General features: G+C 42.6%; 1 protein-coding gene across 1 annotated transcript in view; it reads right to left on the bottom strand.

The window, feature by feature from the left end:
* LOC122790646 (collagen alpha-3(V) chain-like) overlaps nucleotides 1–27,498 on the bottom strand; it is a 283,997-nt gene that overhangs the window by 213,456 nt on the left and 43,043 nt on the right. Inside the window, exon 2 of the mRNA XM_044058170.1 lies at nucleotides 22,946–23,093. Coding sequence (XP_043914105.1) covers nucleotides 22,946–23,093 — 148 coding nt within the window. The remainder of the gene's footprint in view (nucleotides 1–22,945; nucleotides 23,094–27,498) is intronic.

The following is a 27,498-nucleotide window of genomic DNA, read 5'->3' as shown; positions in this document are numbered from 1 at the left end:
ACGTTCTAGGGTCCTGTATTCAAAGTACAGGGTTTGAGCCTGAATTAGTAAACCAACCTACCATCTCTAAGTGGAGCATTACACACACATGTACACGTGTGTGTGCATGCGCACACACACCTTCCTCCATGTTCACTAACCTATTATCTGTGTTTCATCTGGACTGACCCTTTCTCTGTGTTTGTCCAGAACTGCAAATGCTTGTTATCTTCCATAAAAATCCTAGTGTGCTTTGCTCTGTTTAAAATGTGCATGGGCCATACTAAGGATGTGAGCACAGATGCTACTAAGGATGCACTCTGCGTGCATCCTTAAAGAAGAATGTAAAGCATGCAGAGTGCATTCTTAAAGAAGAAATGTAAGTTCTGCGGTAGCCCCCCACTAGTTGGCCCACCAAGCCAGCGGGGCTCTAAGCGACTCTCTAGGTAACCTAGTGCTGCATCCGACTCTGCAAGCAGGAGAAGTCCCATCACAAAACCATGGGGAGCACAACTTCTGACAGGTCTCTTTGTTGAGGCAACTTACCTTGCATATAATCTGTAAGCCTGGCAGAAATCCACTGAGTGACATAGGGGTTTATTCCCAATTTATTTAGCTTTTTGACTATGCTTGAGTTGCAGTTTGTGTCAAACGTTTTGGCCAGTTCAAGGTATGTGGTGTGTAATATTTTACCTTCATTTACTGTCTTGGTGACTTATTCAAAATAAGTCCACCAAGCTGAGTAAGCATGACCTTCCCCTAACAAATCCAAACTAAGACGGGTCCAGGGTTTGGAGGTTCCCCATGTCCTTACTGATTTAAAAATCAAAACATATTTGAACTCTTCAGCAAAGCAGCCAAATAACTTTCACTAACATTTTTAACTCATGATGTGAAATGTTTCCCCGAGTTACACTGCTTGACAAACAGAATGTATGTCCAATAATTAAAAATAGCTGTGATGAGGTATATGTATTGGAGACGTGTAAATGTTTTTTTCTCAGTACATTACATTTTATCTCACTGGAAATCTACCATTATTTAAAAAAATACACTGTACTCAAAAGCAAAAGGCCTACTACCCAAACTCAAGCTAAAGTTACTTGGAAGTCCTTAAGAATAGAACAATACAAATCCAATTTGAACCGGAGTGTCTAAGTGTAATTCACTAAAAATGTTAGAAGGAAATGTCAAAACAGTCTTTGTGATATTGTCTCAATAATGTAGACACCAAATGTAAACTAACACAGACCTTTCAATGTGGCAGCCTGTTCACGTTTCCTTATATAGACATTTGATTTACATAAGCATCAGATGTGTGACTTCTTAGAGCAGCGAATGCAATGTATGCAAGAGAACCTATGTGTATTGAATTAATATTATGTCAGAACAAAAATCCATACGTAGTTTTCCATTAACTACATTTCTGTCACTGAAAATATGCTACCACTCACATAATGACATATATGTAGTGGATCAAAGATACACATGCATGCCTTTACACCTAAAATCACAACTAAGTGCAGCATACATCTGTGTGCTCCAACACTTTCTTGAGAATTCTGCTGGAATATTTGAAATTATTTGAGAGAGAGAGAGAGAGAGAGAGAGTCATGTTTGGGAAGAAACCACCAGCACGTCTACCCAGCAATTATACGTTAAGTTTTGTGCCATCCTTCTCCTGAAATATATGTATATGACATGTTCTGACTGACACGCTCCATGACTGTTAGAATCTAATATTTATTATGTAGCAACAGCAATAAACCATTATTTATTTCTTTAAAATATGACATTGTTTTAAGTTTTAGATTAAAAAAGAGTTTTGATAAGTACAGAATGTCAAGCAAACATCCAAGATGCTGTAAATTTCTTGTGCTAAATACTAACAGTTCATGCATTCAGTTATTTATGACTGGATATTAAAGTGTCACGTCATGCAAAATGTATAAGAAAATATCAAACCATTGCTGGGATATAGCTATTTGTAGGATGGTCAAATTAATGGCAGAATAGCTATTAGGAACTGGCAACCTATACATTTCAAAAACACGCAATATAGAAAAGTTTAGCTATCATTTGTGTTTAATGTAAGAAATATACAAGTCACCAAAAACAAATATATTAAGGATATTACACAGCACCAGACCTATGAAAACTACATTTCTGTGCAAAATGAGGTTTGGGAAGAAACCAGTTTGTCATGGGATATCTTCGACGTTTGAGGATAGGTGAGCAAGTTTGGGGTTGGGGAAGGGATTAAGCAGGGATTGTAAATTTAATATGAGTTAAGAGTGGGTAGGGAAGAGTTCATTTATTGCAGGAAGAAAGGAGGAAGTGAGGTAGGTGTAGGGTGGGGCTTAAGAGTAGTTTTATGTATGGGTAGTTGGTTTAAGGAACTCATTTTGGTGTGATCTTGTTAGTAGTAGCAATCATTACATCCGTGCTGACCGTAGGTACTTCAGTGAACAGGTAGGCCTCAGGCTAGTAATGGTTGCAAGGGGAGGTGTTAATATAACATTATATTACATAATATACATTTGGGGGGGTTGCTTTAGGGTGTGTGTGGGGGTGTTTATGTTGTCTGGTTGCTGTTTGTGGTTACGGCCTTTCCTGGGGGGGCCTGTTGTTCATGTTGGCACCATTCCCCTGTCTCTTTAGATTAAAAAAATACATTATAACTGGTCCGGTCACATGCTTTAAAACCTTGCTGTCAGCAATGTCACATTTGTTATGGTGGTGGAATGTTGCGGCACTTTGGTGTTGTTGTAAGGTGGTTTTGGCATGGTTGCAGTTGGTGATGGTGGCATGCTTCTCAGCAGTGCAGATTTTTGTGGGATGTCTAGATTTTGCTCTTTTTGGGCTGTGATGCACCCACAAGTAATGGCTGGTCATAGTGCATGCACAGTGCAAAGTAACCACTGTTTGAGTTGGCGGGGGGGGGGGTTAATAAATATATAATAACAGGAGAGTAAGTGTTGCATTTCGCCACACCAGCATACCTCTCAGCTGTAAAGCTTTTCACAAAATGTCCAGATAGTTGCATCACAGTTTGTCATTTTTCATAACATTATGTTTTCTGGCAAATTAGTGGCAAATCATTTAAGACTGAAGTTAGAAAATAATGAGAAACATTAGTTTTAGACTTCCTACCCTTTAGAAATTCATGCTAATTCAACACCTGTTATTCTATCACTGGTGGGAGCTTGGCATGGTGATTAGGATGTTGATTTGCACACATGGGGTGCAGGGCTTGATTTTCACATGGATTAATTGGCTAGGTATGGATTTATAACTGAGTTTGCGAGAGAAATATTTAAAAAGTGCCCCTATTTTTGGGCCTTTGTCCCACTTTTGTTTATGGCTTTGACCTGATTTCTTGCTCTGAAGGGTTAAGAGGTACGCTCGCCAGAAGTGCACAAGGAGGGGAAAATGCCTGGAAAATGGCTACTGGGAACACCCTGCTTGACTCTTCTTAAACATGAGCTTCCTAATCTGCTGGGATACCCTTTTTGGCATGATGGCCAGCAGAGAGGCCTGCCAGCTGGCAAACACATGGTCCCTGATCACTTAGCTAGTAGAGGGAGTTTGGCATGCCAGTAATGATGCTTGCATTATAGACACAGGGTGCAGCACTGATTCACACATAATGGGCTAAGCTTAAAATCATGAAAGACAGAAGTGCTTATTAAGTGTAATGAAGCAAGCATGTTTACATAAATAGTATAAGTTTTGGTTAAATTAGGCTATTAGTCATCCTGTTGTTCATTGTATCTAATTTTTTTTTCCTCCCCTTGGTGCTGGTTGGACTTGCAGCAGGGAGGCCTTGAGGGGGGAGAGGGAAGGGAAAGAGAAGGGAAAAAAAAAAAAAGGAGGGTACCTAGATGTGTACATCTATTGTGGCTGATTATGTTTTCTTCTGTTTTCTCATTGTAGGTTGTGTTAGTGGCTGGGCTGGCTTTGGGGTGGTCGAAGCAGATGGCAGAGGTTCAGATGTTGTGACAAGAGATGGCCAGACATTATGGCGCAGGTGAAGGACCTGTTCCATGAGCTGTTTAAGTTAGGTTTTGGCTGGGCAATTGGTTGGCTACAAAGGTGCTGGGGGCAGGGGAGTGGAGCGCTATTCTTGACTCGTCATATACCTTCCTCCGTCAAACAAAAAAATCTGGAAGGGGGAGTATGTCGATATTTTTGATTTAATTGACATGGATGGTGTCCAGTGTTTTCTAGAAGCAGAATCTTTGAACAGAAAAGATCTTAGCTGCCCTGGGGTGAAGATGGATAGGAAAAATGCAACCAAAAACGTGGAAGAATTGGATGCTGTGGTATGTGCACTATATGGCAATTTGGTTGGTGAAGGATAGTACGTTGGCCCTTCTGTTCTTGGTGTATTTCTTGACAATACAGGAGGTGCAACAGCTGTGGGCTGGAATGCTTTGGTTGTGGTACAATTAAGAAGTTATGTCTGACCATAACGTTCCATGTTAGTTGTCTTCTTCTTGCCTTCTTTCTTGCTGGATGGGTTCAGAGCCGATCCTCGGCTCCAACTCGGCCTATACTATAGCTCGAGAGCTATTTTCACCAGCTCGAGGCAGCCCTATATCCCACAATACCATGCGCTAACTCCCCAGATCTCATTTGGAAGCTAAGACATAGTATAAAAAGTAATATTATAATAATAATATTATAATCCTCTTTTACGAGTACAGGTTACCTGCTAGTAACACTAAGGATACCATGAAAGACGCAACATATTGTATCTCCAGAAATGGAAGGACTCAGAATCTTGAGTCTATCCAGGCTAGGGGGCAGGAGGGAGGGACGCAAGAAAGAAGGCGAGAAGAAGACAACTAACATGGAACGTTATGGTAAGACATAACTTCTTAATGTTAAGTTGTCATTCTCGCCTTCATTCTTGCTGGATGGGACAGCGTTCCTAGTATCTAAGTCCTGGGTGGCTCAATGAAACAGACTCCTGAGTACAGTGGAACCAAAATCAGCTCTACTTCTGGAGGCTAGATCAAGCTTGTAATGGGCAATAAAGGTATGTTTGGACACCCATGTAGCTGCTGCACAAATGGCATCTAGTGGTAACCTTGCTTGAAAAGCCGTTGAAGTTGATAGTGCCCTGGTTGAATGAGCTTTAGGCCTAGAGGGTAGTTGCCTGTGTCTCAACTCATAGATCAAGGTAATAATAGATATCAGCCATCTGGAAAGAGTAACTTTCGATAATGGAAGCTCTTTCTTGCCTGCAGCATAAGAGAGGAAGAGCTGGTCTGACTTTCTGAATTGTTTTGTCCTGTCTAGGTAATACCGTAACTGGCGATGAACATCTAATGAATGTAATTTTTGTTCAGCCCTGTTGGTATAGTCTGGGAAAAAGACAGGCAAATCAATGGAGTGGTTTAGATTTGCTTCCGATAACACTTTTGGTAGGAAGGAAGGGTTTGTTCTGAGAGTTACCCTATCTTTATGAAAAACCAAATAGGGAGGATGGACAGACAAGGCTTGAAGTTCCGATACCCTTCTGGCAGATGTTATAGCTACTAAAAACAGCGTTTTCCAAGAAAGAAGTTTGAGGGAGCAAGAAGCTGCCGGTACAAAAGGTGGTAGAATTAGTGAAGTTAGAACTAAATTCAAATCCCATTGTGGGGGTGGATCTTTGACTGGAGGTCTGAGCAACAAGATGCCCTTAAGAAAGGCTTTACAGAGTTTGTGGGACATAATATTTGCTTCTGAGAGTCCAACATGAAAATTAGCAATGGCCGCTAATTGTACCCTGATAGTGGCCGATGATGACCCCGAATGAAAAAGCTCCGCCAGAAAGTCTAGAACCTCATGAATGGGTGCATGGAAAGGATCTAAGGATCTAGTTTGTGCCCAGTGTGAAAAATGCTTCCATTTACTCGCATAAGTCTTCCTAGTATTGGACTTATGGGAAGCCAGAATGATATCACGAACAGGAGGAGAAATAAGGGGAAGCCTGGCTATGGCTGGAAGTGGAGCAACCAAGCTGTGAGGTTGATGGAATGTAGAGACTGATGCAGCTTGCCCGTGATCCGGAAGTGGTTCCAGATGCCAAGGCTGTTCCAGTAGGTATTTGTGCAGGAACGGGAACCAAACTTGTCGAGGCCAAAACGAGGCAATGAGGATCATTTTGGATCTCAATGTGGTTGCTTTCTGAATTAGTTGCGGGATCAATGGAAAGGGAGGAAAGGCATAAAGAAGACCCCGGGGCCAAACATGAACAAGAGCGTCTCTGAGGGGCTGGCCTGGTAGAGGAAAAAGTGTGAAGAAGTCGAGGCACTTGCTGTTTTGCAGAGTTGCGAAAAGGTCGCAGCAAGGCTGGCCCCATTTCCGAAAAATTCCATCTACTACCACTTGATTTAGAGACCACTCGTGAGGCATGAGGATAGTTCTGCTCAATCTGCCTGCTATGACGTTGGACTTCCCGGGGATGTGTGTTGCTATCAGAAACCATTGAGATGAAATCGCCCATTGCCAAAGTCTGAGTGCTTCTCGACAGAGAGGGTAGGACCTTGTTCCACCCTGCTTGTTTATGTACCACAACACAGACATATTGTCCGTTTGAATTGCTATAGTCCCCGTGGGAAGAGAGCTCTGAAGGGCCTGCAACGTCAAAAGCACCACCCTCATCTCCAGGACATTTATGTGCAGGTGGCATTCTGACTGTTGCCAAGTGCCCTGGACCGTCCTGCCTTGATAATGCCCCCCCACCCGATCAGGGAGGCATCCGTTGTGACAGTGGCAACTGGAGGGGGGAGAACAAAGGGTCTGCCCTGAAAAAGCTGAGGGGAAACCATCCACCAGGAGAGATGTTTCTTGCAAGATGGTGTTATCAAAATGTTATGGGTCATTGGCAGCTGTTGAAAGGACCACTGAGAAAACAGCATCCACTGAAGGAGTCTCATGTGGAAGCGGGCTAATGGAAGTAGAAGAATCGCCGCCGCCATGAGGCCCAACACTTTCAATACTAGCTTGACTTGGACTCTGCTGGGCTGAAACAGAAGCTGAACATTCCACCTTATGTCTGTCACTCTCTGAGGTGGTAATGTTGCAGACATTTCTGTGGTGTTTAATACGGAGCCTATAAAGTTTATACATTGACAAGGTGACAAGGAGGACTTTGCAAAATTTATAGAAATACCAAGGCTGTTGCAAAGATGGATAGTATAATCCCTGGCCATTATGAGATCCTGTTTGGTGGTAGCGGAAATGAGCCAGTCGTCTAAGTATGGAAACACCTGGAATCCTTTCTGTCTCAGGTGAGCCGTGACCACTGCCAAACATTTGGTGAACACCCGGGGGGCGGTGGTAGGACAAAAGGGCAGGGCCCTGAATTGAAAATGACTGACTCCCAGCTGGAAGCGGAGAAACCTTCTGGAGTGCCTGTGTATTTTTATGTGGTAGTACGTGTCCTGGAGGTCTAATGAGCACATCCAGTTGTCTCCGCCCAAAAAGGGTAGAATGGACTGCAGTGTTACCCTCCGAAATTTTGTCTTTAATACATAGTTGTTTAACCTGCTGAGGTCCAAAATGGGTCTCCAATCTCCTGTCTTTTTTGGTACCAAAAAGAATCTGGAGTAGATTCCGGATCCTAGCTGATCTGCTGGGACTGCCTGGATGACTCTTTTGTTTAACAGCTTTTTTATTTCTAGCTGAGCCTGACCCCTTTGTGCGGGTGGTACGTCTGGTAGGGGTTTTGGCGGTTGTACCGGAGGGAAAGTGAAAGGAATTTTGTAACTCTCAGATATGATCTTCTGTACCCATGTGTCTTGGGAGATGGATTGCCAGGCTTCCGGGTACAGAGATAATCTTCCCCCGACTGCCTCCGAAGGAGTACAGTCGGGCAGCTTCTCAGGGATGCTGAAAGGGTTGGTCAGGGAAAGATACCCTGGTTCTGTGGACCCCCTCTGCCCCTGGGGCGGCGTCTGTTATTATTCCCCCCCTCTGCCTCTAGGGGGAAATTCACCATGTGCGGCAGGCGCGACTCCCTGTGGTTTGCGGAACCACATCTTTCCACCCCTCTGTCCCTTAGGATAAGGTCTAGAAGGCATGGAAAAACAGACTCCCACAGCAGAGAGAGTCTTACCATCTTGCTCGCATCTGGTGAGGGTATTCTTCACCTGAGGCCCGAACAATTCCGAACCGTCAAAGGGGGTGTTGGTGAAGGATGCCTTGAAGGGGTCGGCAAAGTTACAGAGTCGCATCCAAGTGTGACGTCTCAACGCAACGCCTGTGTCAGCGGCCCTACTTGCTCCATTGGCTGCATAAGAGATTAGCCACATGGAGGAGTTAACAATGGAGTTCAGGGTAGCCAGCTGAGAGTTTATTTTGTCCTTAAACCCCGCAGCATAAGGATCCTGTGCCATTTCACCCAGCTCTGTGAGCAAGTCTCTCTGAATGCGGGTGAAATGACATAAATAGTTCAGCGATCGCATAGAAAAAGTCACTGAAGCAAAGGTCTGCTTGCCGTACCTGTCCATGGTCCTGGACTCTTTGTTAAGAGGATGAACAGGTACAGAAGGATCAGCTAATTCCTTCTTAGTGGCTGCTGCTACCACCATAGTATCAACTGAAACACCTTTGGTGAGAAAGGATTTGTCATCTGGTGCAGAAATAAATTTAGAAGGCCTCCTAGGGGTAGGTTCCATTGAATCAGAAGCTGCCCACACCTTTCTAGCCACTACCTCCATTAGTGGGTCGAAAGGGGGAGACACCCAGGAGGTGGAAGGGCGAGATCCAAAGGCGTCAAGGTAAACTGACTCATCCTCGGAAGGTTTGAGAGTGGACCAATTTCCCCTCTGTCTTAGGATCTCCAGGATGTCTGAAAAGGAGACATCCTCAGAGGGGGATCTGGGGGAACCCTCCGACTCATCCAAGTCGGTGTCCGACGTGAAAGACTCGGGGGAGTCTATGTGCTTCCTCTTGCACTTTCTTTTCCTAGGGGGTTCCCCTGAAACTTCAGGGGAACCCTTGGAAGAGGAGGAGACACCCAAAGTGGGTACCTTACGCCTTGGATCTCTGCTGTCGGGTATAGGAGGGTGGCCAGAGACCGTAACAGGCACTACAGAGGAAGGAGCCGCAGAACTTAACCTTGGAGTGGACACTGGGTCCAGCACACTCCTCATCACCTCAAAGGCTCCCCCATCAGACACCAAAGGTAGCTCCGGCTCCGAAGAGGCCGGAACTGCCCCCGGAACCGACAGAGAAGGCTCCGAGAATGATGTCGGGGCCGAACTAACCAGAGCCGAAGCTCCGAGAGGGAGAGCGGGGTCGGACAAGGGTCTGATGCCACTCGCCCCCTCGGAGCTGACAATGGAGTCCCGGCACCCGGACCTCTCCATGGACGGAACCAATAAAGAGGTCAGAGCCGACGACACCGGAGCCGAAGGAGAGGGTATCAGCTCCGACGTGGGCAAGGTCAGGGTTCCGACGAACTCCGGCTCCGAACTCGAGAGATGAGTCGGAGGAGGAATGGATAACTGTGTCGAAGGAGCCACAGTCTGGTGAGATGGGCTCTGAAGCATTTGGGCCAGCGCCTGAGATTTTATGAGTCTACTGACCACCCTCTCGATGTTGTGATCGGAGAGCTTGGAAGACCTCGATGAATGAGTCCTATGACTCCGCTCCGATAGGAGGGGGGACCTCGGAGCCGATCTGACGGACTCTAAAGAAGGGGACCTAGAGCGCTTGCGTGCTGGGGTTGGCTCCGATGATGGTTTCGAAGCGGAACCCACTTTGCTCGCCTCGGAGCCAGCCGCAACCGAGGTCGGAGCCGTCTCAACAACACCAGCCCTCGGCTCAGAAGCTGGAGCCGAGGGTTTGGCGGTTTTTGATGACTTCCCCGAGCCAGACATGGATGGGGAGTCATCAGGCTTTAACAAGCCCCTTAGAATGAGCTTGTTACGCCTTTCCTGCAGGACTCGAACTAAATCCATGACAAACGGAACAAGAGTCCTGCAGGTGTAAAGGCCCCAAGCAATAGACACAAGAAGTGTGACTGTCAGAGACATTTTCTGACAGCACGAGTCACACTTCTTGAATCCAGAGACCTTAACATCTTTGGACTTTGCCCTAAAGACAGTCACTCAATCAGCACACACACTCACTCACACACAAGGGGGAGATGAGGGGGCTGACTAAAACAACAACACGCACACACAGGGGTGAGTAAACAGAAAAACTAAAGCCTGTAGGCCTGATTATAAAAGTTAACTACAGGGGTGGGTAGGGCTTATGAAACAAACACTATTAAGTATAATATCAATAGGGAACAAAAGTAGGGAAAATAACCTAGTAAACTACCTCAAAAATAGAAAACTTTGTTGAAAATTCCTTTACTGACCTGAGCCGGTAAAAAAGGCAACCTCACAGTGAAGCGGCAAACAAGATCTGGGGAGTTAGCGCATGGTATTGTGGGATATAAGGCTGCCTCGAGCCAGTAAAAATAGCTCTCGAGCTATAGTATAGGCAGAGTCGGAGCCGAGGATCGGCTCCGAACCCATCCAGCAAGAATGAAGGCGAGAATGACAACTTAACATCAGAGGTTTCACAAAAGGAAGGCAGTCGATAGGCCCCTGCATTGGGAGATGAAGCACCTGGGCATATGCATGGCCAATATGATAGACAGATTTCAGTGTGGGTAGCGGGGGGGGGTAAGGTAAGAGGAGAAGTATTTGGGGTGTGTTCGGCTCTTTAATGCAGGGAGATGTTCATGGGCAGCATGTAGGTTCTTGCACACTTGTTCAAAGTGTGCAGGCGTACACCCAGCAGTGCAGTGTGGCTGGCGAGAAGGTAATACAGCCTGCCAGGCTTCATTTTCCCCTGCTCGGAGTGGGATAATGGCTGCTTTTTAGGGATCCCAAAGTATATGTAGTAGGTGGAATTTTCATGGGCAGAGGTGGGGGTGTCTTTTGGGGTGGGGCAAGAGGAAGCCTTTGGGGCATATTCTCCCATTAAGATGCAGATGTTGCGGGTCATACTCTACCAATACCCAGATGTAGCAGTGGTGGAGGAGCTAGAGCTAATTGAGGGATTTCCTAGGGGATTTTCTATTAAATCAAAGATGGCAGGGAATGGAAAAGTTGGCAAGAACTTGAGATCAGTGCAGGGGAGGGTAGATATTTTGGAAGCTTTGGTGGAGGAGCGTCAGGTGGGTAGGATACTGGGTCCTTTTGATAGCTTCCCCCTTTGACAGTTTTAAGGTTTTGCCATTGAGCTTGGTGCCTAAGAAAAAGGTGGATGTATTTCGGATTTTCCAGCATTTGTCTTACACAGAGGGGAACTCCATAAATGATTTTATTTCAGTAGGAGTGGTTAAGGTGAGTTGTGCATTGTTGGACAACACAGTGCAGGTCATTAGGGGGCTTAAAGATCCGTGGTTGGTGAAGGTGGATATCGAATCTGATTTCCAACTTCTGTTGGTACGAGAGGAGGATTTGCCAATGTTGGGCATGGTGGTTAGAAGCAAGTTTTACTTTGACAAAGCTATGCCAATGGGATGCTTTGTAGTTTTGACAAGTTTAGCATGGCTTTACACTGGATTTGGGAGCAGCAGGTGGGCACAAAGGGCAGATCATTACTAGGATGACTTCCTCTTAGTAGGTAAAAGGCTTGAGGGGAGCTCTGGTAAGTATGTGGGAGTTTGTGGGGATGGGTGAAGAACTATGGGTCCCATTGGCTAGACAGTAATTGGAAGGTGAAGAGAAGTCATTCGATTTTCTGGGGTTGTTGTTGGATGCAGAACATGGATTGTTTTGTCTATTGAAGGAAAAGATAACCCGTTTGAAATGAAAGATATCCTTGGTGAAGGCTAGGGATAAAGTGTGGGTTAAGGATGTCATGGAGCTTTTAGGGCTTCTGAAATTTCCATGTTCACCCAGGTCATACTTTTGTGGCTCTGTGGCCTTTCTGTTCAAAGGGGGGGGGGCAAGGATCATTGGGCAAGACTTGATAAGTTGGCACTGGATGATTTAACTATTTGGTTGTCATTTATAGAGCAGTTTAATGGAGTTTCTTTTGACAGTTGGAGTGGGTTGGTTGATGGGATTTGTAGTTATTTACAGATGCAGCAGAAGGTATTAGTATGGGGACATTTTTTTTTGGGGGGGTGAGTGGTTTGCTGTTCCGTCAACAGCAAAGTGGAAGGATGATTGGAAGAAGGATGTTTTCTTAGAGTTGATGCCGATTAGGGCTTCATCTGTGGTTTGGGGCAGGAGCAGTTGAGGGGAAGGATGGTTATATTTAATTCAGACAACAGTGCAGTGGTTCAGATTTTCTTTTACAGGTATGTATGTGGCAGGTGCTAGGAATGGGATTGCTGACAGCGTCTCACCTTCAGTTATCGAGGTTTTAGTAGTTAGCTCTGATGGCAGCAGAACCACCAGAGGCACTGCCAGATGACATGTGGAGGACTGGGTTACAGTGACCAGGAGGGTTTGTCAAACGGTCCTGGGAAACCAACATCTACCAGGAGGGCATACGGTAGGGCATTGTGTGATTTTTATACATTTATCTTACAGCTGCCTGATGAGGGAGTCTGGTCGAAAGGACTGCTGTTGCGATATTTAGCTCGGGCTCGTGTACAAGGTAGGGCAGTGCAGTGGGTTAAGGTGGACTTGACTACAATCAGTATATCTGCTCATCTGGCAAGGTTGTGTGATTTCACTAAATCCCACACAATTGGGGGTATGCTGAAAGGATAGGGTAGAGTGGATAGCTTAAAAAGGGGAAAGTGTTGGCAGGTGATAAGGCAAGTTTTGAAAGTTTTATTACAGGGCCTAGCTTTGGTGAGTGGGGAATCAGTTAATTATTTTTTTATGGGTGACATTGAGCTTATGGATGTTTTTTGGGGCTTTTAGAGTGTCTGAGTTGCTGGGGTCATTGGTTTGGGAGGATGTCATGATACTGGCTGGGGCAGTTCACATTTGGTTGCAGAAATCTAAGAATGATCAGGTTGGAAGTGGCACGTAAATAGTTTTGGGGAAAGACAGGTGTGACCAGATGTGTCAGTGGTTTGGACAAGGAAATTCAAAGCATCCTATAGGGGGAGTTCACATAATCTGGTTTACTGATCAAAGGGGGTAAGGTGATAATGGGTGGCCAGCTAATAAATGTAATAAGAAGGGCCCTCCACAGTATGGGTTTTATGGATGAGAGGTTTTCTACCCATTTCTTTCAGATTGGTACAACTTCAGACTTGGCAAAAGAAGGTAGTTCAACTGAGGTAATTAAGAGGTTGTAGCACTGGTCTTCAAATGCCTTTTTTTTCTTATATTAGATAGTGAATATTGACAATGGTCATTAATTTTTTTTTTTTGTTATGTTGACGAGATTGTCAACCTAGGCCACTCATATGTTTATTGGGCAGCGAGGAGGGCTGCAGTTAGGACTAATGGTTCAGATTTAGGTTTGCATCAGTTCAGGTGGAGGGTCAGATGGCATGGCATTAGAGGCATCAAGTGGAATCAGCTTATGCTAGAGTTTGCAGCTATACAATCTAAAGTGGGGCTTCCTCAAGTCTTAGTGGTACATTCAGTAGGTAATGATTTGGGTTTAATTCCAAAGCTGCAATTGATGTACCAAATAAGGGAGGATTTCATTGCTTTAAAGAAGTATCCAAGTATGTGTTTTGTGTGGTCTGAGATAATACCCCACCCATTTTGGAGGCATGCTAATAGTTTTATGGCAGTACAGTGGGCACGGAAACATTAGGTTGGAGAGGCAGCTGGGGGCAGTAGGCATACAGAGGATAGACCAAACGGAGTTTGCTGACAGGGATCCCATGTGGTTCACAAAGGATGGTGTGCACCAGAACAAGTTTGGATTAGATCTGTTTAATTAGAATTTGGGTTTATTTTTGGAGGATCTGGTGAAAAGCTGGTGTTGTGGGTGGGGGGGGGGGCAGCCTGGGTCAGGCTGCTGGGTGGAGAAGAGGGGGCAGGCTTGTCCATCTTCTGTTCCCCCTCTGGTGTTTGGTTTGGTGTAAGGAGGTTTGGGGGGGGTGAAAGTGAGTGGTTGGATACTCCTTCCCCCTATGGTGTTTATATGAATGTAAGGATTTTGGGTTGAAAGTGAGCAATTAGACACGGCTTGATGTTTAAGCATAAGAGTGTGGGAGGTGAGAACACTGCTTATTCGGGCAGGGTGAGTGGAGGTACATTACCCTGATGAATGGTTAAAGGATGTTTTCTTGTGATTAACAAATAAATTGAAATGATGCAATAAATTATTTTGTTTATGAATTCAATGAAAAGTCGTCAATGGTCTGTTTGGTGTGTTGTCTCTTTATTGAGGTGGAGCATGACAAACATTATTTTCGGTAATGTTAAATGTTGTGCTATGAAAATAATGGTAAAAATGAAAATGTTCTTATAGGTTCATAGGTAGGTACTAAGCTATTGGCCCTAGGGCCTATATATGCCCAGCCAAATGGTCCCCTGGCTTTTGCCATCCAAGAAAATTTTTTTCCTGTGCCCCTGTCAAGCAGAGCCACAGAAGTGATCCCCGGGGTGAATTTCCTATCTCCCATCCAATCATCAAGATTTTTTTTGTAGAGTGCTAATGAGGAGCTTTATTTGATATAGATAGGTAGTTTGTTCCAGAGTATGGGAGGTCTCTGAGACAGGAATCTATCCCTCCAGCATGTTCTGTTTATTGTGGTGACAAGGTTTGGGTCCCTAGAGCATGTAGCACGGAGGGATTGGGATTTCTTTACATGGAGCATGTCCAACAGCTCTTGGTTTGACATAGCTTTCTATGTTAGGTAGAGATAGCCTCTGAGTCGGCGATATGCGACAGAGTAAAGCTTGAGTTTTTTGAGACGGTCTGCGTAGGGCATCTGTTTGAGGCCAGTAATCTTCTTTGTGAGGTATTTCTGTGGCCTTTCCAGTTGTTGTAGATGTCTTGTGAGGTACATACCAAAAGGGGCGTTGTACTCTATAATGGGTCTAATGAGTGATGAGTAGAGGGGTACAATGACCTCTTTTTTCCTGGATGAGAAACCTTTTGTGATGAGGTGTGCCACGTAGAAGGATTTCCTGACTACTGTGGCGATGTGATTATCAAAGGAGAGACTACTGTCCACCTGTGTCCCAAGGTCTCTTATCACACTTTTGGTGTTAAGTAGACTACCGCCTATGTGGTAGTTCATGGGTAGAGAGTTTTTACCAAAAGGGATGACAATGCACTTTTTTGCATTGAGCTTGAGAGGCCATGGCTTTGACACCAGGCATCTGTCTCAGTGAGGTCCTTTTGTAGGATGCCCACATCATTAGGAGATTTGATTATGGCTCCTAGTTTGCAGTCATCTGAGAACTTTGTTAGCCAAAGACCTTCTGTGTTAGCCTGTACTTCAGAGAAGTAGATACCAAACAGGACAGGACCTAGGACTGAACCCTGTGGTAGTCACTGGTCTGAAGTTGGATTTAGTGTCTGCTACTTTCACAGTGTGGGTTCGGTCAGTGAGCCAGTTGGCAACCCATCTTGTGACATAGGGATTTATACCTAGTTTAGTGAGTTTGTCTATAATTCCAGAGTGGGGGATGGTGTCGAAAGCCTTGGCGAGATCTAGATAGGCTGTGTGCACCACCTTACCCTCATCTACAGCTTTGGTGACATCTATCAGGCTTAGGAGACATGATCTGCCTTTTACAAACCCGAACTGGGTAGGGTCTAGACTTTGGAGATTACCAAAGTAATTGTTTATAAGTTCCATGATGATACGCTCCATAGCCTTGCAGACCAGGCTCATCAGGCTAAAGGGACGGTAGTTGCGGGGGTCCATGGTGGCTCCCCTTTTGTGGAGTGGGATAACCATTGCTGTGTGCCATTCAGTGGGCACAAAGCCTGAGGTGAGGCTTTGATTGAACATGGTACTTAGGTGGGGTGCCAGTTCGTTCTGTAGTTCATGTAGAATGCAGCATGGGATGTTGTCAGGTCCCATGGATGCTGTGTTCTTGGCTTTGGAGAGTGTGTTTTTTACCTGTGCAGCCATGATTGCAAGTACTTTGCATTCTTCCGGTGTAGAAATGGGCCCTTTAGGGGATGTGAGGGGGTAAAATTAGCAATGAACCTATCTGCCAGGATGTTGGCAATATCAGTTGGTTCTGTACATTTAGTGCCACTGTGCTGTAATTCAGAGCAGATCTGAGTGTTGCCATTGAGATTCTTGACATAGCTAAAGAATGCTTTGTGGTTGTCTTTAGAATCAGTGGTGATTTTGTTTTCGTAACTAGCTTTGGAGGATTTTATGAGGGATCTCAGCTTCTAACTGAGGCTGACCACGGAGTTCCTCCAGTCATGAGATTTTACTCTATTTTTGCAACAGTTTCTTTCTTCTGTTGTAGAGTTTGTTTATAGCAGGGGACCACCAGATTGGCTTCTTTTTTTTTTTTGGAGCATAGCATCTTAGTTCTGTTAGGGATTACACGATCCATGCACTCGTGTAAGTGCTTATAAAGTGCAATTGTATAGGATTCAGCAGTCGTAACTCTACTATCCATCAGCATGGGTGTTGTGAAGTTTGCCAGTTCTGTCTTAAGAAGTGTGAAGTTGGCTTTGGAGAAATTTTTTACGGTGGTTTCCCTAATAAGGGGTGGGGCTGGGAGGTGGATATCTAGGGTGATTTGCTTGTGGTCGGATCTGACCAATGAGGAATTGACCTAATGCTGTGGAACACCGGTTGCCCATTTTGGTAATGACCAGGTCTAGGATATTGCTGCCCCTGGTGGGGGTGTGGATAAGTTGATCCAAGGCATTAGAATTTATGAATTCCAGAAAACGTTAAGCACAAGAGTTGGGACATGAGTAGTTTTCCCAGTTAATGGTGGGGTAGTTGAAATCACCCATTATTAGGGTGTTAGGTTGTACCCTAATATTTTCCAGTGTATCAAGAAATGAGGAGTGGGAATCCTGGAGCATGGTGGGGGATCTGTAGCAAGCTACAATTTGCATTGCGGTCTTGCCCAGAGTTAGATGCACTTGGATAATCTCAGATGCATTATGCTGAGCAACTAGCCTGGAGGTGTGGATATCCTTAACGAATATTGACACACCTCCACTTTTAGTGCTTCGGTCCAAGTTAGGTGGCCGAAAGGTGTGGTATGAATTATAGCCTGGTAATGCAGAGGTGCTCTCTGGAGCCTTGAACCAGGTCTCTGTCACTGCACAGATGTCGATGTTCTCCATTTTAAGGAGTGCCTCAAGTGAGTGCATTTTGAGGTTTAGACTTCTAGCACTGAGTACCATTACCTTCAGATTTTGCTTGCTTGTACCTGTTACGGTGGTGAATTTGTCATTTTGAATCATTCCTAAAAAAGGCACTATAGGGGTGGCAAGAGCCTTAGCCAGTATCCGGAATCCCAAGGGCGACAGGTGCAGGCCATCTCTGGCAAAGCATTGTGGTTTGTCGATCATGTCATCCTAGGCAGACAGATAATGGATCCCCTTAGAATGACACCAGAAACTTAGCCAATTGTTGAAGTCAATCATTTTGTCCTTGTACTGTGGTATCATTCTGGGTGATGGCAGGATGCTACTCAGGGTTAGGGTCATACCTGCCTGGGCTACAAGATCAGAAAGCTCCTCCATGTCTCTTTTCATGTAGTCCAGGGAGGTACATCACAGGTCATTCACACCAACATGGACAATGACAGAGTCATATTTGTACTTGTTGTGGAGTGACCTGTGTGTATGCATAATGTGGTGGATCCTGGCACCCGATAGGCAGCTGACAGTGACTTTCTCCTTGTTTAGCCTGGTGACTGGAACAGCAGTGTGCCTGACTATAGAGTCACCTATGACTAGAGTGTTAGGTACTTTGTTATGCCTTATGGGCTGTGGTTGAGTGGCACACTGAGTTGGTGGGCTATGTGTCATTTGGGGTGTGTTGGGGGGTGGAAGTTGCTTACATTTCTGCTTTGGAGGTCCCCGTTGCTTGGGTAGATTTTGTTTGAGAGCCTCCATGAATGTAGGTGTGTGTTTTGTGTTTCTATGTGTGTGTTTTGGTGGTGTAGGTTTTGAGGGACTATGAAATGAGTGTGGTGTGGTGCAAGTGTTTACCTTCTCCTCTTGACTGTCTAGTCCAGTCTTAGGTGAAGAGAGCTTTGCTTCCAGTTTGGTTATATAAGTGCATCTCTCACAGGTTGTAGTGTTGGGTGGTAAGAAAAGAGGGTTGTCTGTGTACATGAGACAATTGCTGCATTGCCCCAAGATGCCCAGATTCATCAGGTAGACAGGAGAAAACATTGGGAGCTGACCCTTAGACATACCTGGATAGGTTCTTATTTATTAAGTACTAAACACTGTTTTCCTCTAGACAAGTGAGGAAAGTTGAGTGTTGTAGTAATTTGTAGCTTATTTAGTGCCTACAATGAGTTCTGAACAAGTGCTGAGCTCAAATAAACAGATTTGAGTGCTGAAACTAGAAAACTGGCTAGTTCTAAGAAACAAAATTAAGCTAGAGCGCATCCCTCCAACACAGAAAGGCTTGTAGGCTCAGAAGCTTACAAATAGTCCTGGATACAGCAAATCTGTATCTGGACTAGACAACTTGTAGGAAAGGCAGGAAACAAGCTTAGAATTTTTTTTTTTTGTTATGTGGAAAGGGGAAAGGGGAAAGGAGGAGCAGATGCTAACTGGGTTGGCCTTCTCAAATGTTCTCTCTGGAACAGGTAGAATGAGGTAATGACACTACACTGGGAGGAATGTCCCAGATCAAATTTACAGTAGGGGTGGGCAACTGCAAAGCCAAGTATAAAAACAGGATACCAAGAGGGAGAGAGGGTGGGAAACAAAAATCAGAACAAACAAATCCAACCAGATGCTTAACAATTGTAGAACATTCTACTTAATACCTCACACATGGTGAGTAAAATAAAAGTGCTATAAATAACTCAGAAATAAGCAAAAAACAGAATACTTAATGTTATAGATCTCAGATTCGTTAGCTCAGAGCCCTTCCTCCGATTAGCTCAGTGTGAAATGGCAGAAACAGCCACAAGTTAACTTCTTAAGTAACAAAGTTGAAACCTAAAACAACTTTAAAAAAAGTTTGAAAGAACCAATGAGGTGCTTATTCCAAGGCGTAGTCCAGGCAACCCCAGTCAGCCAATAAACACAAACAATTCACTCTCACTGAAATGCTATACTGGCTTTGGCTAAGCTATGATGACCTGGGGCATGTGCTCAAACACACAGCCTCTACTAACAAACAACCAGGCCCAAAACACAAGCCTGAGTATGGACAATGCTACACTACCAACACTACTTAGGTAGAAAAAACTGCAGAAATGTTTAAACAGATAAAGGATCAAGGAGACTCTAGAGAATGATTTTAAATGTAAACAAGTTATATGATACACTCCTAGCAGGAAATCAGAACAAACAAACCCAATCAGATGCTTAACAATTGTAGTAAATTCTACTTAATACCTCAAAATTAAAATTCAATTAGCGGCTACTGTGCAGTGTATGGGATTTGGCATTAACTATGCATCAGATGGTACAGGTTTAAAAAGCACTGAAAGTACAGGAGGAACTAGTCAGAGAAGGATGTGTGTGTTAATGGCACAGCAAAGCAATTTAGGTGAGGTCCCAGAAGGGCATCAGGTAGGGGCACTTACAGGATCAGGCCCCAACAAAGAGTACTTACATTCCAACAAAGTATCACAAGGCTGTGAAAGCATGAAACAACCCCAACATCACACACAATGCATGGCATACAGCCTGGCAACCAACGGGAAGGGGGGTGGTCTTCATTAGCAGCATTAGAAAACTCTATTAAGCTTGTCAGACAACAGTGGCATTTCCAGATTTTCTGTCTCTCTCTCCTGACATACAAAAGATAGGAAGAAAAACAGACTGACTGGAAATTTGACCTTCATGGTTGTAAGATAATAGAAGCCTCAAAAAATGATATAAAAAATGCAGATGTTCCAAAACCTTTAAAGCTAGGAGGATTCTCTAACATTGTACAGTTCACCATCTGTTAACCACTCCATGAAAATTTCATTATAATATTGGGAAATCATTTCAGAAAAACATCTCTTTATAAACAGGGAGGAAAATAGCCTAGTCAAAATTATGGGCATGCTCTTTCTTCTTGAAAATGGTTAGTAATAAAGGAGCTGAAGCAAGGTAAGATATTTTTATGACACTGAAAATGGTTATCTTTATTTTCCCGCACTGACTGCTACATGACAAAATGGCCCACAATACACTCTGCCAACCTCACAGTAGACATATTCCCACAGGGAAGAAAAATCAGAAATACTTAATCAGACAGTAAAATGGTTATGTTCTACTCAGCCTTCCCTATCCACATAGTGAGCTACAATTCCAGACTAAATGTCATATTTTAAGCATTCCGAGCTTTCTTCCATTACTTTACTGTTCTTGAAATCACTGTTTCCAGTTAGGTTGCAGTATACATCAACTATTCAGTCCATTAAAGAATACTTCGACAATTATTAATGAGTTGTTTTCCAACTACTGTTAAAATGCATGCCTTACTGTTCTTGAAATATGTCCCTCTTCTTAACCATTTACCTCCCACTAGCATGAACCACTGCTTTGACCAGAACATAGCAGCATTACAATTTTCTAAAAGCTCCATCACCATAACACCAGCTTCATAATTATAACTGATAAATTGCAAAAAGAAAACAACTTCCTCATCCAAAAAGCAAGAGATACCAACTGCTTCCAACTACTCTCCTGCTCTCGATGTCCAGGACAAGTCTCTTCTCTGATAAAAGAAAAGTTACTGGATTGAGCCTCCTGCTCAAGTGAGCCGAAAGCCATAGCAATCATTGCCTTTATATTCGTTCCTTAAATCCTTAATCTCTCAGAGGACAGTGTTTTCCTCACCTAATGGCCATGTGCTGTAGACCACTGTAGAGCAGTAAACTGTCCTAAATTGTTCTGATAGAGGTAACCCGCAGTGTGTTTGACCTTCTGATCCATTTCACATTCACCATCTCTTCTGGCATAACTAGGATTCCACTCTCAACAGCTGCTCTCTGGCCCATCTTTACTATACCTAACAAAATCAATCTTGATTAGCTCAACTGGCTGAGCAGTATATCGATGTACATGGAGGTATACTATCCATAGGTTCAAATCCCAATAGTTCCATGATATACACAAGATGTACAGACAAAACATTTTTACCCAATTCAAGTGCAACTTGGAAAACTGGATGGGAAACTGGAAATTCATCCCTGGTTTGGCACCTATGTTTCTAATGGACACAGGTAACCTGTAAATGGTTCAGCTCCCAGGCCCATGCTTACACTTATCAAGGGTATCAGAACTTAGATATGGGATGCATGGCTAGCCTTAAAAAGGCCGTTGTGGTTATTAGCCTATTAAACACCTATGGACTACCACGTCCCAGTCTTCAAGTGATGCTGCAATGACAAGCAGTAAAATGTGAGGAGGAGTAAGAAGGCTATGGCTTCCAAGGCAATCAGATCTGCAAGTCAGAAAAGCAGGAGAGAGTTTAGCCATAAATGTCCGCATCTCAGAACTAGGTGAAATACATGTATAGTAAAAAGGAAGATAAGTAACATGAAGATGAGCAGCAAAATCTAAGTCATACATTTCTTTCCAGCATACTGTCTCTTAAGCACAGCATGCTTGCTGGGCAAGTACTCCAACAGCAATGATGTTCTGGTCCAATTTTTTCTAGAACATTAGTCTTAATTGCTCATGTGAAAGAGAAATGCCAGGTGTATTCAATATGCTGGGCACAGATTTATGTTCATACTTTTGCAGTTAACACACAATACTAGGTTTTACCTTGTGAAGAAAATAAAATGAGCTTATACTGTTGCTGCCGATCAGCAAAGTAAACAATATGAAATTAAACTTCATGTCGGACGAAGTGACAGGGATGCAGAGGACAGGCACAGTAAGTAAAAGTAGGGATTGACACTTCTCAAAACACATGCATGAATAAAGGTAGGGTTCAAAGAATATACCAACAGATACCTGAACCTTTTTAACTGGGACACAAAAGAGAAATGCTGGTAGGAAGACATCCGAGCTACACAAACCGAAGGCAAGGCAACTAATCATGCAACATGTTTCATTATTTGTGCAAATCTAGATGAGGGACGCAATTAGTAAAACAATTAGTTTACTTTATGCTACACTTTCATTTCACTCAAAACTATGAGGGCACACAAAGACATAGAAGTGTGCAAACATCTTGCTGAAAAATAATGAAAACTGACCACACACCCTTCACTGAACTCCATACAAAGCTCATAAAGTAGGTCATGATGGAAAAGCATAACAAGACTTTGTGCTTTTAAAAATTCAGGAAACAGCTGACTGATCTGTGAATACAGTAACTCTATGGACATGCAGCTCTTGTACACTGTGGTTAACAGAGGCATTTTATTCCCTAGAGGAACATTGCTGTTTCATATTTGTGTCAGTATGCCAGTCTGTTTTAGTACTTGTTAGGAGTATTCAAAGCTAAAGCATGGGACCACACCTAGGGACGCAAAAAGATAAATGGTAATGTTTGTGCAACAAATGGTCAGGCTGAGGCTCCCACAAGATGTGCAGTAGCAGGCTTCACCTTAGTCTGTCTCTCAACTAATAATCTATAAAACCTTGGCTAATATACACCAAAAATTCATGCACATATTAAACAACAGATGCATACAAAATACTTAAATGGTCACTGCTTGCAGCATTGTTAAATAACTCCTGACTAATGCAGAATGTCTTATTTGGAAAGGGAGTCTTTCAACTGTTCAGGTAATCTGCTGTGGGGGTCTCTGCTACATAACGCATCTGCAGGTTTCTTAAGTTCAGTGGAGAACAGCACACATTTTACTACAGTTTCTAGATCTCAAAAGGGCTCGGGATACAAAGGCCAGGCTGAAAAAAAAATGAAGAAAAAGAAAAGAAAAATGAATGCTCATACCTTAGGCCAAAAGCTTTTCTGGTTGGTATGTTCAGTGTGGAGTATTGCCCAATGTATAGTACACTGCAGTTTGCTTCCTCCTCCATAACAGAAATATTTTTGAGAACTGAGGACTGAGAAGCCAGCCTGTCCAGCAAATCTACTTCATCTATGAAAAAAAGTAGAAATTTAAGATAAGTATAATTTCTACTACATTATTCTGCAGGTTAGTGGCTTATATTGTAGCATTTTGCAAAAACAGGAGGAGAGAAATATTAAGATTGGCTTATCTGCCATAAAACAAACATACAAAAACACAGAAACCTGTAGATTTATGTACAGCCTGGAGATTTTCTCATATGAATGTGAAGAAGTTCTTGCAGTACATGGAACAAATTCATCTGCATGTTTACTATGATGAAGAGGTTTATTGAACACATCCAAAAATGCAGAAAGTAGGTGATCCTATAGTCCTCATATACTTCTGAAGTCTAAGTCTGTAAATGAAACTTGGACACATGGTGGCTCAGAGGCAGGAATGTGTACAACATGTACACGTGGTGGCTGAGACAGTGAAGTTTGTACAGCTTGGGCACACAATCGATCAGACCCTGAACTTTGTACAGCCTGCACATCTGTACAACCTAATCACATAATAGATTGGACCCCGAAGATTGTACATCCAGGACACATAGTGGAAAGGAGGCACATTTTCAATAGTTATTTAGTTTGAAAATGCTGTACTTCCTGTGTTTATTCCCCATGCTGCCATATTAAAACACAGACTCCTGATTCAATGTGTATGTGGAGGTTTACTGGGGAAGGGCACTGATCAGACATGATAAACTGCACACCCCAGCCTGGAAAACAAAAGAAAGAAAAGTTTAATGCAAAGTACAATGTGTAGAAAACAGCAAGTAAATGAAAGTAATAGTACAGAAATTTTATTAGGTAAAGTAGCTAAACAAATTAAATATACAGTAAGACTGTGCATGTTTACTATGACAGGTCTCTGCTGTATGTATAGCAGAACAGAAATGAAAGATATAGATGCAGTTGTCAGGATCCAAGAGGAAGTAAATGTCAACCTTACATATAGATATGAGAATTGTTAGGCGATATTGTTAAAACATACACTGGCTTTGCTTGATTAGATAGGACTTCAGTTGGGTTCTAAAGTCAGAGTACTTAGTGAGGTCTTTGATAAAGCTAGACAGTTATTACCAGAGTTCGCGTTTGAGTATGGAGAAGTTATAGCTGGTATGCAGCAGTCTTTTTTTTTTTTTTTTTGCACCATACAGATATATTGCAAATGTGCTTAAAGGTTATAGGTGTGGTAGTGCTGCTGGACAGTTTAACATATCCATAGTCTTTATCCTTCTAATAAACAATGTGAGTTGGAAAGGAAACCTAGCTGTTTTGTTACTTCTGTATCTATCAATTTTAAGTGATAAATTGTTATCCCTAAGAGATCTGTTCTCTTGTCATCTCAATCCATAATAATATTCACATTTCATTTTAAAGGCTATACTGAGTTACTACAGCTCTTTGTAGGCCACAATATACAATAGCCATTGCTGAAAAAGCATTTTACAAAATTGCCCCTACTGTCTGCAACTCCCTTCTGGACTCTATTAGAGGTACTGACGCTAATAAGACATTCACAAATTTGTTAAAAAAACAGCCTTACTAAAACAAAGAGTGACTGCTTTATGAAACCAGGATGAACATAATCTACAAGTTTTAGGCAATATCTCCTGTATATAACTTCCCAGCTACTGTGTATGTAATTCTGACAATGATTTTACTTCATTTAGCTTTTACATAGTGATATCATGATGAAATAATACTTATTCAGCAGCAGCTGTACAATATCAAGCTGCTTAAGTATCTCATTTTTGACTGCCCAGCTTAGTGCTTTCATTCTTTATCAACAGATATTGTGCAATAGTTTTAAAATGCTGCATAACTGTTTGTTGCCCTCAGTAACGTGTTTGCATACATCTGTTTTGCTTTTCCATTTGTGCTTCATAATGTGATTCTTTGATACCTCATGGGTCCTCAGACCAATGCACTAACCAGGTTAACAAGCAAATAAAAAAATAACGGTACTTGCATATTATCGCAACCACATTTGCAAGGTGGAATAATTCCTTCTGTTTCTGCGAGAAAATGTTTCTTAACCTTAAAAGGAGTGTGTAAACAAATAGATATTACTGTGTCATATTGGGTATGAGGCAGGAAGAGCAATAACGGTGAAATGTTGTAGTCCTGGATGCCGTCTTCATTTGCTCTGTGAAGTGCATGGGTGTTAAATGTTCTCCCACTTCTCACAGATAGTACTGTTACTCTGAACTTGTTTACTCCCAACACCCACTTACACTAGTAACAGCAGGTGCTGTGAATGCTGAATGACTCAGAAATATGTACCAATTGCAGATGACGCTATCAACAGATAATATGTTTAAACGGCTTGGAAATGGACCACTTTGGTTGTTGGTGACGTCCTGAGTTTCATCATTTGTAACATTAATGACCACTTGCAAGAAGCAGTCATGTTTTTCGGTCAGGAAAGGAGGCTACCCGGGAAGAGGAATTTTGCTGTTATTCCTCTTCCTACGTGAAAAAACAAGCTGACAGAATAGTAGTTAAGACTTTACACACCCCTCCTTAAGTTAACACAGTGTTTCGGGAAAACATCAGAAGTTATGACATGTGAGGAATATGGTTGCGATAATATGCAAGTACCAAAACAACTAATAAAAGCCCACCCCTTACAAAATGATAAATAGAATAAAGGCTCAGAAAGTGATGTATTTGGGAATATGTCATTTTCCAAAAGACAGGAATCTTTTAGTAAACTTTCTTTGAACACCTTCAGTGGAAATTAATTTCCCTTTATAACAGGAATGACACATGGATTTGTAGTATGCAGTTGTCCTAACATATTAATGATTCAGGAGACCTAGATGTTATACATCTAAAAATAAGACATTCAAGGTTTTAGAGCTAATTAAAGCAGCATTGTCTTTGAAACTCATGCTCTTATAATTTCTAAATCCCTGTAACCATTTAAATTACTAATTAATGTATTTCTTAAGATTAATTATATGGTTTGACATCACAGGACCACAAAACATTATACTGCATTTGTTATAATTTAAAATCTTTTCCACACAACCAGTTCAACATCAATAACTGAAAAGTATAAAGTACAGTCTTCTTCAGTCATTATGAAAACTCATATTTTGATGTCATTCATATGTTTTGATAAACAAAAGTTATATATTCATCATAATGGTAGATACAGTTGTTCCTCTGTTGATGTAATGTAATATGTTGGACTGGTCACTGCAGGTATCCTACGTATCCTATCTTTGGCAATATTTCCCTCTCCTACAAGGTTGACCTCCTCCCACTCCCCACAATGTATTTTTTTCTTCAAGAGGAATGTAGCTGCTTTTATTATGTGATAGGATATATCAAGCTCAAGGAGTGAAGCATGACCCAAGAGCCTCTGGATCTACTTCCATATCAGTGCAAAGGTGACAGTGTAGATGGAGGGTACATGGGAAATTGCATTACAGTGTGCATACAGAGGATCAAATGAAACAATCATTATGGTAAGAACAAAGATTTCATATCCAAGCTGATCCAGTCTGCATACTATAATATGCTGGACGGAGTCCCTAGCAGAAGATGGTAGAGTGGTATCATGTCTCAAGTTAGTTGAACCAGAGTTTGACCAAGATATAGCTATGCTATCCAACATACAGTGATTAGAAAAGTTATGCAAGAAGACTACAACACAGCACTTGCTGAGTCTGTTTTAGGTTTTAAAGACAAAGACTTGATACTAGAAGAATAAAAGGAAATACAGCCAGATAGCCACCTGGTCAATGTGATTAAACCACTTTTTTTACATAATCAACAAGTGGTAAAGGAAAGAAAACTTTGATAATCTTGCCTTAGTTGCCTTGTTAGATGTAAACAGAAATGTAGTTATCTGTGGACATCCAAGCAATGCAGTCTGAAATCTACTTTGCATACTGCAGAAAAATACAGGAAGATTAATGGGCCAAGTTCAGTTATGTTCTGGAGGCCCCTTTGACATAAAAATGGATTAATCAAAACTTCTCTTCTATTTCTGTGTAATATGTGATACTGTGGCATGGCCTCAGTGAAAGAGAATGAAGTTCTGAAACTCTTTTACTTAAAGTAACAACAACTAGAAAATGTGCCTTCAATGACAAGTACTTAAGATTCACTTTTGCTACAGGTTCAAATGGCATGGAAGTAATTTTTTTTGAGAAGAGAATTCAAGTCTCAGGGAGAGGCTGTGTATTTGTATGGTGGTCTGCAAAGGAATAGGCTTCTTAAAATGGTTTTGCATGTATGTGGTAAACCACGAACCAGACACCAACAATAGCCAAAGGAAAGGTAGCCAAAGACTAAACCACCAGCCACAATTTAACACTAAAACGGTAAATACATAAAATAAAAACAGTTGAGCACTTTTGTCTACAAGTTACACCAGGACTTCATCAGAACAATCAAGTTGAAAATTAATGTTT

The sequence above is a fragment of the Protopterus annectens genome, chromosome 16.part0 (assembly GCF_019279795.1).
Source record: "Protopterus annectens isolate FY-2018-M chromosome 16.part0, PAN1.0, whole genome shotgun sequence".
Lineage (NCBI taxonomy): Eukaryota > Metazoa > Chordata > Ceratodontiformes > Protopteridae > Protopterus > Protopterus annectens.
This window is presented reverse-complemented; position numbering and strand designations above follow the sequence as displayed.